The sequence below is a fragment of the Aphelocoma coerulescens genome, chromosome 8, assembly GCF_041296385.1.
Source record: "Aphelocoma coerulescens isolate FSJ_1873_10779 chromosome 8, UR_Acoe_1.0, whole genome shotgun sequence".
NCBI lineage: Eukaryota > Metazoa > Chordata > Aves > Passeriformes > Corvidae > Aphelocoma > Aphelocoma coerulescens.
In genome coordinates, this window is record NC_091022.1 from 6,729,622 (window position 1) to 6,740,637 (window position 11,016).

The 11,016-nt window shown below is 53.7% G+C and overlaps 1 protein-coding gene across 3 annotated transcripts; it reads right to left on the bottom strand.

Annotated features, from left to right (window-relative positions):
• Window positions 1–571: 571 nt before the first annotated feature.
• Window positions 572–10,929, bottom strand: GLUL (glutamate-ammonia ligase). 3 transcript variants are annotated; one of them, XM_069022888.1, is made up of 7 exons: window positions 10,732–10,929; window positions 5,780–5,970; window positions 4,446–4,607; window positions 4,043–4,189; window positions 3,502–3,629; window positions 3,136–3,335; window positions 572–2,231 (listed from the first exon to the last, which is right to left on the bottom strand). In XM_069022888.1, the coding sequence occupies exons 1-7, from the start codon at window positions 10,863–10,865 to the stop codon at window positions 1,913–1,915; spliced, it is 1,281 nt and encodes a 426-aa protein (XP_068878989.1). In that variant the 5' UTR covers window positions 10,866–10,929; the 3' UTR covers window positions 572–1,912. The 3 variants fall into 3 exon arrangements, with proteins under 3 accessions (XP_068878989.1, XP_068878991.1, XP_068878990.1); XM_069022890.1 differs by lacking the exon at window positions 10,732–10,929 and adding an exon at window positions 7,074–7,180; XM_069022889.1 differs by lacking the exon at window positions 10,732–10,929 and adding an exon at window positions 6,626–6,885.
• Between the last annotated feature and the right edge of the window lie 87 nt (window positions 10,930–11,016).

An 11,016-nucleotide genomic window follows, 5' to 3' on the forward strand; every position in this document is an offset into this window, starting at 1 on the left:
TCTCCTGAAGGAATCACCTCCTGGGGAGCTGGGGAATGGCACCACAAGCTCAATAAAGGACCGCAGGAGCAAAATGACACATTTCTACTGCCTTGGTTATTTTCCTAAATGACCAGGTTTATGCCAAAGGTGGATGAGCAGCATTTTCTCATTTCTCTCCCATTTTCTTTCTTGGGGAGGAGTGGGAAAGGGTCTTCTTCCACAAAGCCCCCTTTAAAATTAAGTTTGCTGGAGTTTTGTTTTCTGCAGGATTTCTATATCCTGTAGAACTTGTGAGGAGGAGGCTGGGGAAATGCACAGCATCTGTACCAACCCTATAACCCTCCCTACAGACACTCACAAGCCTAGACCCTTTCCTATCCCAGAAGAATCCCATTCAAGCCACAGCTGGACCATCACTCACCAGAGAATCTGCTGACAAATTCCCATTTTCTGGAGAGCACACATGGATTGAAAGACCCCTGCCCCCCCCAAAACACCCCACAAATGAAAAGCCACATCTACCCACTATCAGAGCCAAAATCCTTTCAAATGCTGAAGGCAACACACATACAAAAAGAGGCTGCAGAAGTCAGATTTAGGGTTTTGTTCTTTCTTTCTTTCATTACAAAAAAGAAAACCTATTCGGCAGAAGTCCAAATGCAACAGAATATAACTGGCACCATCTAAGATACCCAAGCGTAAAATCCCGGAACATTTGAACCCCCCAGCAGGAGCTGGGAGTGCCAGGGCTGGCTGGGAGGGACAGGTGGCCTCTCCCTTCCCTTCTCCTAGCCCCCATCCTCGCTGGATGGCAGGCAGCCCGCGAGAGCCAGGCCACAACAGTGGCATCAACGGTCTCTGTAAAACCATTCAGTTGGAGAAACTAAGAACATTATGAAAAAAAAATTTAAAACTTCTTTTTTTTTTTTTTTTTAGCCTTTATCAAAAGCCCTGCTTTAGTGACATGCTAGCCCTGCTGGACAGGTGACACACCCACAGCTCTGTCTGGAATGCTGTTGACCAGTCAACTCTTGGTTCAGGACACCTTCCTCTCACTCTGAACGTGTCACGGCCACTGGAGTTACAGTGACAAATGCTTCTGCAGGCTTTTCACTCTGGGAACCCCTTCCTGCAAGCTCCACTCCATGCTTGAGCAAATCTCATCTGAGTCTCCCTCCAAGCTCACCCTCAGTCCCACCTGGAGGCCTCCAACAGCATCTGCAAGAACTCTGCCTGCTCCGGCTCGATGAGGCATTGGAACATCATCTCTTTAAGAAAAAAACACTTCCATATATAATTTTTTCCCTGTTTTTATATTTAAATAGAAAAATACTACTTCACTCTGTGTTATGAGCCAGAGATCGGTTGACTTCCAGTGACAGAACTAAGAGTTCTCCTCAATGCTCTTATGATGAGCTTAATGCCAGAAGATTCCCAGAAACCTCAGAGTGGGCAAAGAGTGATGATCTCCCCATCATCTCCCCACACAGGCAGGAGCATATGCACAGCACCCATCTTCCCTTCTCCACAGAAAGGCACCAACCTTAGAGAGCCATGAGTCTGCAGAGAGCCAGCAGTGGGGCTGACACCTCAAATCTGATTCTGTTTTAAGCCTTCTCCTCTCCTACTGGTTTTCTGCATGTGCAGTCTGTCCCTGGAAGCCACTGGATCCCATCTGATGTACACATGAATTAGACAAAAAATAAAACAGTGGTTAAAAATTCTCTAACACCCTGTCCTCCTCTCATCTTCTGAAGAGTCAATGACAAACAGACATCGATAAAACTAAACCTGCCCTCCTCCCCACCTCAAGACAAGAGTTACTGAGACACAAAACATGTTATCTTGTACCCTTGGGATTACATCTAGAAGGGAAGTTTAGGGGTGTGGGGAGTGCGGGGGGAGGCGGTGTCTGTGGGGCGCAGTCTGCTTAGTTCTTGTACTCAAAAGGCTCGTCCCCAGTTTCATTGAGGAGACATGTGCGCACCAGGGCCTCTGTCACAGCGTAGGGGTCACAGTTGGCAGAGGGCCGGCGGTCCTCAAAGTAGCCCTTCTTCTCATGGCCCACATTGCGTGGGATGCGGATGCTGGCACCGCGGTTGGCCACGCCGGCGGAGAACTCATTGATGTTGGACGTCTCGTGGAAGCCTGTCAGGCGCCTGGCATTGTCCAGTCCCCCCTTGGGGTCATAGGCACGGATGTGGTACTGGTGGCGCTTGCTCAGCTTCTCAATGGCCTCCTCGATGTGCCTGTGGAGTGAGGGACAGGCAATGACAAAGTGAGGGACAGGATGAGCTGAACCCCTCTGGACTGTTGTGTCAAAGTGACACGAGATTAATTGCTGTCCCCAAGCGATTTCATGATGATGCCTCGTGCCCCACAACCCACTTGGCTGTTCATCCCAACACAGGGTTTCTCTCCACTCCTACTGCTGACCCAGGAAAAGAATCCTCATGGCCAAATCCCACAGGCTCACTAGGGAGTGCTCTCTGTGACACACCACCAGTTAAACTTCCCACTTTCACCTGCTCTCGGAGCAGAGATCTCTCAACACTGGAGTTTCTATTAATGAAGCTCACAGAGTCAATGGGCTGTCCCATTATCTCAGGGCATCACTAAGATTAAGGCAAGAAAACAGAGCTGCCAGGATGCATCCCTCCACATAGCTCCAGTGACACAGGATCCCTGGCCGCACTCAGCACACCAGTCCCATACAGGAACTCAGGGTTTGCATTTTTAGGATGTTGATCTTTAAGAAAACATGGCAGCCTTGCCTAGACAGAAACAAATGGTCTTTCATCATGGCTATAAAGAAATAATAAAAAAAGGCCTGTGCTGAGTTTGTTTGTTCCCAGTACTGGCAGGTCAGGAGCCAGACAGACTGTTATGGATAGTTGCATCCTGGCTGCCTGTACTTCCACCAGCAGTGGTCGAGCTGTACTGCTGGCTAAATTGCCCACCAAGCATCAATATGAGAATGTATCATTATAAAAAACACGTATTAAAAAAAAAAACAACACAAAAACGAAACAACCAAAAAAACCCTATCCAGAAGAAAGACTCAGATGTCATGCCAAGCACCAGAGCAACAACTCCTGTGTCATCCAAAGCACTGTAAAATCCTGCTGCCCAGTAAACAACTCAAACACTTACTTGAGACCTCCTTCTTCCCTCATGCTCTTGGTGCTGAAGTTGGTGTGGCAGCCAGCACCATTCCAGTTCCCAGGGATGGGCTTGGGATCAAAGGACACCACGACCCCAAAGTCCTCGCACACCCGGTGCAGGATGAAGCGCGCAATCCAGAGGTGATCCCCCATCTCAATCCCTTCACATGGTCCCACCTGGAACTCCCACTGCAAGGGAGGAGGCATCAGGGGCTCAGTTGGGTGGAGACAGGCACCTCCCACCCCCTGATCCTCGGCACAGCCACACAGCTCAGAGCAGGCAGACACAGCTCCTGCGGCCTGGGATTTTTCCGTACTACTCTCTCACTCCATGAAGCATCTTAGAATGATGTACCTGGGCTGGCATCACTTCTGCGTTGGTTCCTCCAATTTTCACGCCGGCATAAAGGCATGCTCGGTAGTGGGCCTCCACAATGTCCCTGCCATAGGCTTTGTCTGCCCCTACACCGCAGTAATATGGACCTGCAACAGCACAGGGGAACATCAGTCTCCACAGGGAAAAACGCTGACATTCAGTGAAGACTCAGCATGCACAGGGGAGAACTCTCCAAAGGCTTGGGGGGGGTGTGGAAAAATCCCAAGATCTGTTTCTCATGGAAGAACTAGCAGAGTAGAACACTGATGGAGAGCAAGTCCCCCTGAGTTTAAGTCCCCTCCAGACCAACAAACCAAACAGCAAATTTGGATGCGGCCAATCCCCACCTTAGCCTTTCTGTAACAAATTTAATCTCATGGTTAGTTTTTGCCAATATCCCGCTTTCTACTGTCCACCTTCGGTTCTAGGAACACCTTGGATCCCTCAGCTCACCTGAAGCTGTACCACACAGAGTTCAGTTCAAACACTCCTGACTTGGTCCAGGCTCCCAAAAGATTACCTTGGGGTCCAGGGAAGCCATTGGAAGGCCAGCCAAATGGATGTCCGTCCGTCCCCAGGAGAGTGTACTCCTGCTCCATCCCAAACCAGGGGTGCTGGTTGGACACCATGTCCATAATCCTCCGGCAGGTGTGCCGGAGATTTGACTCTGGAATGGAAAAGCGACACAAGGCTCATGAGCACCTGCACTCTCCATTTCCACCTTTTTTATAGTTTGAGTCCCAGCAGTGTTGAAGAATCCCAAGTCCAGCCCTTTGTCCATTGCTTTGTTTGCCCTTTACTTTCAAGGCAGGGATTATTTCTGTGTCATGCTAAGGGCACAGACAGCACTTGGGCAGGTCTCCCATTCCCCTGCCCAGGAACACCACCTCCACCAGGAGAAGGGAGAAGATCCATTCATTCACCTGCAGACTGGCGGTTGTATTTGAAGACCTCACAGAGAACAAGTTTATTGGGGTCCTTGCGGAAAGGGTCGCGAAACATGGCAGCAGGTCGCAGGTACATGTCACTGTTGGAGCCTTCGGACTGGTAGGTGCTGGAGCCATCGAAATTCCACTCAGGGAGATCTGGAGCAAAGAAAGGAACCAGCCACAGTGACCCAGGGTCCCTAGTCCCCAGGATGGGCTCCCTGCCACCCTCCAGTAAGACAGAGATGAAGATGCTCATAGAGAATAGGCCTACAATAGGTTTAGTCCCAGCTCAGCTGTTTTGTTCCAAGTGGGGGAAGCAAAAAAAAACCCAAAGCAAGCAAAAAAGTGTAGGAGTGAAGCTCCCCTGCCACCCTGGGAAATAACAAGTTGCTGGGCTGCTGGCCAAGCCTGAGTGAACAGAGTAGCACTGAGAACATTTCCCAAGTCACAACAACCACAGGGATGAGCAAAGCACCCATTCCCCTCAGCTGGGGAAAGGCAGACCACAAGCCATCTTCCAGCTATGGGAATGAGGAGAGCCATGGAATACCCTCATTCCTGCTACATGGCCTGAAGGAGGTGAGAAGGCAAATCATATAGAGGTGGAATCTTCATATGGAAAGGGAGTGTGGCCAGCATGGCCCCTCATCCACCCCTCTATGCTGAGCACTGCCCTTCAGGTCAAAGCCCAGAACTCCACCCAGGCAATGTTATCTCCTCAATATCCCAGGGGGAAAGAGGGAGGATGGGAAGCACAAAGATTTCAAAAGAGCTGCGCCAACCACTCCCTCAAAGGGAAAAGGAGGGAGGGGAAAAGAAAAAAAAAAAAAGAAAAAAAAAAGGAAAGAAAAGAAAAAAGATAATTCTGCTCAGTCACACACAGTATTTTCATTTCATAACTGTCTCCAGCCAGCTCCATGGCAACCTGGGGAAAATCCTAATGCTATTATTGTGTAAGCTGGGACTGTTTGTTCTGAGGGACACAAGCTCTTAATTACACCGGATAGCTCCATTCTTTCCCCTGCACTTTCTTCTGCCAAACTACTTCCGGCCAAAACGAGTACTTGAGAGTCAATGGGCAGCTGAGCCCCTGCCAACAGCCCCTCCACGGCAGGGACAGCACCAAGGATGGGCTCCCAACCCCAGGCACCTTCCCAAAACTCCACATCTGGAAAGCTGGGAATGCTCCCCTGTGGTATCTGGGGAGAGATAACTGGAAGGGCATGAGAAGGAATGTCTTCCCTAAAAACCATCCTTCTGCCATAGGAAGAGAGAAGTGGCATCCTTCCTTGGTGAGTCTACTACGAGTCCTGCACCTGCCCTCTCACCTTCCAGGCTCTTGGGCTCATGGTCCAGTGTGCGGGTTTTGCAGCGGAGGTGCTCTCCTGTGCCATCGATCCAGATATACATGGCCTGGACCTTCTCCCCCTGTGGCAGCTTCATGTACATGTGCTTGATGGCTTTGCTCAGGTGGGAGCTCGCTGAGGTGGCCATGGCTGCAGTCCTCACAAGGGGGTTCCTGCAGGGGGGAATCAGAAACAACCCCAGCTGTGAGCCCTTCCTGCACTCTCACATTTTTCAGCCCCCAAGTCCAGGGAGGAGCACGAAACAGCTCAGCCACAGGGCTGGCTGCCATCTCCAGTGGTTCCATGTCATTTCTCAGGGAGAACACACAGCAGCTCAGGCAGATGCCAGCAGCCAGGAAAGCCCTACTCCAGAAGCCCTTCAAAGAGTCCCATTAATTCCCAAACTCCTGCTAATAAACCAGTGCAACAGACTTCCAAAGGGGTCCATAGCCCCATGTGAATTTTCATCTCCACATTCCGCTCTGGAGCAAGGCTAATGTAAGGAAAGCTTAGCTGGGGCTTTCTTAATAAATCTGCTTCATCGAGGAGGGCTTTTCTGCCCCAGCTGCCTTCTCAGCCCGGCTGAGGTTATCCAAGCCCGGTCCCAGGGCAGCAGGAAAAGCAACAGGCAGCACATGCGAGCCCTGAACACCCCAGGCAGCGATGGGGAGGCCGGATGGGCTGGAGTGGCTCTGGAACCAGTCGGTGGGGGCTGCAGCATCCCCAGAGCTCTGGGAACCAGGCTCCCAGCGCCAGCCAGCCCATTCGTGTCTGACCCACAGCAGCCAGGCTCCACGCGTGTTTTCCAAGGAGCTTAGAAATGCCAACCGTTTGGAAATGCGGACTGGCTTGGGAAGTCGCTCCAACATCCCGTTCGCCTGCGGAGGGGCTTGGGATGAGCCCTTCCCAGCCCACCTCGCTGCGGCTCCCAACGCCCCACTGCCCTGCCAGAAACATCCCCTACGCGTGCATCTCCTGGCAGTAAGGGAGTCCCTGCGCTCCAGGAGCAGCTGAACAGCCTCCTGGAGGTAAAAAAAAAAACCAAAACAAACAACCAAACAAAACTGCAAAGGGAATGTTTTCAACAGAAAACTCGAGCTTCCACTTCCGCCCCGCCCCCCAATTCTCCCCTTCCCCCAAAGGAGGAATTTTCCCTTGGAAGGTCTGGCCGCCGGAAGCTCCCGGGCTGCCTCCCCTGCCGTCGCCGGGGGACTGCAGCGGGTGGCGGCCAGTGCTACCCCCCACCCCTGTTCATGTATTCCCCCCGGATCGGTACCTGGGTTCGGCAGCGACTGCAAGCAGGCGCCGGGCTCCCACACTCGGCTCCCGAGGCCGCGCCCGCTGCCCCTTTATTGAGGAGCAGCGCCGGCCCCGCCGCACGGATTGGGCAGCGGGGCGGGACGAGGGACCCGGGAGGGGGGACAGGGCCACCACCCCGCCTCCCTCCTCGTCCTCCTTCTCATGCTACGGCGGCATCGCGGCTCGGGCGGCATCGCGGCTCGGCCGCCCCCGGCAAAGGGGGGGAGTACCGCCGCTTCGCCCCGTACTCGGTTGGAGGGGGTGGGTGGGTGCGGAAAGCAGAGGGAAAAGGGGGCAGAAAGTGGAAGGTTTGGGTGGGTTTTGGGTCTTTTTAACAACGCTCCCGACCGGAAAAACAACCGCGTGTCCTGGGCAGGCGGGAGCGGATCCAGGGCTTTCCCCAGCGTTTACATTAGTGGCTGCCTTGGCACAGCTCGCAGGGATGGAAACCGGGTGCCCCGGGAAAATGGGGGGAGAGAGGGAGGGACCGGAGCTCCAAGCCCCGGGCACAGGCTTTGGCTTGGTGCCCACTCTTAGGAGGGGGACAAGAGCTTCTCCTTGGAGCAGGCCACAGCCTGCTTCAAGCACGTGGATTTGCAGACCTCGCTCCAAGGCACAGGATCCGTCACTGTCATTCGAGGGAGGAGAAATCCCCCAGGTCCACCATGGGAGCACCCACTCAGCACCCAGCAAACCGCAGGCACTGCCCAGTATTTTTCCACCCCGCCTTGTCGCTTGTCCCATCTCCTGCAACTCTGTGCAACTTCCAGCCCGGATCCAAGGGGCAGTAGAGCCACGCCAGCACGAGCAGACGGAGCTGCCACCCTGTGTGCACACGCTGAAGGCACACGCGGGTCCCAGGCCAAGCACATGCCACCCACACGCCTGCCACGGGGCCACAGGACCCTGCTCTGTCCCACGCCAGCCTCGAGGAGATGGCACCAAAACTCCCTCCTGGCCATCACAGCCAACCTACCGCGGACACAGCCACTGTACAGCCAGAATCCAGAGGGAAAATGGCCAGGGAGAACCGGATCCTCAGGCGGGAGGAGGTGGAAGTGCTGGCTAAAACCACGCTTTGATTTATTGCCTATCTCAAGAGCCAGATCCCCACCCTCCCTGCGGGGACAACTTGGCTCATTCCTCACCACCGCCTTGGAGCAGCCATTAGTATGTGGTAATTCCCCGAGGCTGTCCAGAACAAGGTGAAATTCAGGTGCTTTCCTCCTCCTGGAATTGCTTGGGCAAGGCAGAGCCACCGAGCATTGCCAACAACCTCCCCTCAGCACCCCAGAAAGTGCCTCCTGCCAGCACCCCAGTTAGGGCACCCTGTGCACAGAGAAATGGTTTCAACATACAAACAAACGTGATATTTTATCCACAGAAATGAGCTCAGGATCTCACGTCCAGCCCAAGTTCAGCTGTGGTCACCCAAATCTAACAGCTCAGCTGGAGCAAAAGGAAGCAGAGCAGGAGCTCCTGCTGAGGCCCAAAATAGCTCCCATAAAGGGGAGCTGTCAAGCCACAGGCAACGTAAAGCAGTGTCCAGCCTCTTCCCTAGGTTTGTTGAGTGTTTCTTTAATCGGGACACTGAAAGCTCTGATAGCTCCAAATTCTTGGAATTACTCTTGCTACCTGTTAATTTCCCCAACTTTGTCCACCAGACCTGGCTCCAAATAAGCCCAGGTGAAGCCTCTGTGCAGTGGGCTGAACCCCGTGCTATCCAAGCCTCGGGGCTAGGCAGTTCCAACCAACCCTGAAGGGAAGTGGGGAGCGAAAGCAGCTTGGCAATGTAAACATGTCCTCTCCATCCCAAAAATCCATGCCGGGCAGCAAACCTCAGCCTGGGAGAGACTCCCAGGGCGGGCAAGCGTGTGATGGCGGGGGTGGGAGGATGGAGCTGCCAGCCCTGGGAGGGTTTGGTGGCTGACTCATACCCAAGCCCCTGTGCTCACCTTGCACAAGTTGTTTACGAGCCAGCGGAGAAGCGGCAGCCGCGGACCCAGCGCCCTCTCCCGGGAAGCGTTCCGGAGCCGCCTCGCTGGGCTCACGCGGCTTGTTTACCGCCTGCCTTCCTTCCCCTCCTCCCCTTCCAGCCTGGCTTTTTGTTTTTTGGGGGAAAGCCCGCTCAGGCTGTGCCTTCGCCCAGCTCCGTGCTCCAGTGACGGTCGCTGTCGCCGACAAAACCCTCCTCGGGGAGCTGAGGAGGGCTTGGTGCCAACAGGTGACACGACCCACGAATAGATTTAAATCCGTCTTCAAAGGGCCCCGTGCCACAGGTGAGGGTGAGACAATGTCCTGCTCCAGGGGCGAGTCCCAACTGGCACAGGCTTTTCCTTCTTCCTCCTATTAATTTGTGGGAACACCTTTATTCGCCCGGCCCGGCCCTTCTCGCCAGCACAGTTTTATATCTTGAGAGAAGTGCCAAGGCTTGAAAGCTGCGAGGTTGGTGAGCTGCAAGGGTCGGGCAGGCTGGACTTTGCAGTCTGCTGCCTCCAAGGGACAGGGCACAGCTGGGTCCCTGCACTCTCCTGGGAAGGTTTGGGGACCAGGATGAGTTTCCCACAGGTAGCATGGGACATGCCTGCCCTTTTCCAACTCCAGCCAGCAGCCAGGCAGTAAAGGATCATGGCTTCCCTTTCCACTGTGCCTTGCTGGGGCTGCTGTGACCTATCCCTGTCCTCCATTTGGGAATGCCTTAAAATGCAGACAGGTCACATCACTGGGGGGTAGGGCGGGGGGGGGGGGGGAAGAGGAGGGTGGCAACTTGAGGGTTAAATAGACAGGTTATGAAATTTCCCTGTGGCTCAGGCCCTGGGGCAGGTGGCTGATGGCTTTGCTCCTGCAGTGCTGGGATTTTCCCAGCACCCTGGGGATATCTCCAAGGGTTGCTCCTCACCACAGATACTGGGATCTCAAGCCCAACAGATTGCAGACCTGGACTGCTAAGCCCAAGTAGCCATTTGTTTTTCACCAGCACTAAAAAAAAATTCTGAAGTAGAAAGGGATACTTTTTTTTCCCAACATGGATGTCACACAGGGAGGAGGAATTGCCCATTTTGTTGTGATGGTTAGATCCCAGGAGGAAGCTGGACACACCCAAAATGCCCCAGCCTCCAGCAATGGTACAGCTGGGAGGGAGGAGGGATGGGCATAACATCATGGAATCACAGAATGGTTTGCTTTGGAAGGGACTTGAAGGTCATCTAGTCCAACCCCCTGCAATGAGCAGGAACATCTTCAGTATCTCTCCTCTCCCCATGCCCAACAGTCAATTCATTCCTAAATTGAGCTATACCACTTTCCTGCTTTGGGCTAGGAGGTTCTACATAAGGAACTGAACTACACCCAAGTGAGACCAGCCACGGGCTGGGTGTCCTGATGTTGCATCACCTCCATCTCTGCCCACCACTGGGCACAGCTGCCTCTGCTTGGACCCATGACAGTGGGTCCTGGTGGACTCCCAAGATGCTCCCAGGCTGGGAGACCTGGAGATGCAGCATGTTTTACCCATGATTAACAACAGGAGGGCTGGAAAAATCAACCTAACGCCTGAGCAAGTGCTTAGTTCCAAAGTGACTGAGGACAGGGAGTTCACCGTGGGGTGGGGGAATGAGTGCACTGGGAGGACTGACCTTGTGCAAGCAGCAGTGGCCAACTGATCTCCCCCAGAGTGCTGCAGGAGGCTGACGAAACCCCCCAAGGCAGGTAGGCAGTAGCTGCTGGCCCTGGCTGTGAGCAAACATTGCACACTCCGCAGCAGGCCCATGCTCCCTTTGAAGATGCTGCCAGGGTCAAGGGTAGCTGCAGGCTGGTGGGCAGAGGGCTTTCAGCTTTCCAGAGCAGATCACCTGGGCTGCACCAAAGGGCAATTTAGGAAAGCAAATTAATAAGTGAAAACGTCCAGAGGCACATGCAGA

Excerpts from the sequence above, each read along its gene's own strand:
- GLUL (XM_069022888.1), bottom strand. The coding sequence starts at position 10,865 with ATGGGCCTGCTGCGGAGTGTGCAATGTTTGCTCACAGCCAGGGCCAGC. Across the intron at positions 3,630-4,042 it reads TGGCTTCCCTGGACCCCAAG|GTCCATATTACTGCGGTGTA; the intron begins GTAATCTTTTGG and ends GTGCTGTTGCAG. Across the intron at positions 3,336-3,501 it reads CAGAAGTGATGCCAGCCCAG|TGGGAGTTCCAGGTGGGACC; the intron begins GTACATCATTCT and ends CCTCCCTTGCAG.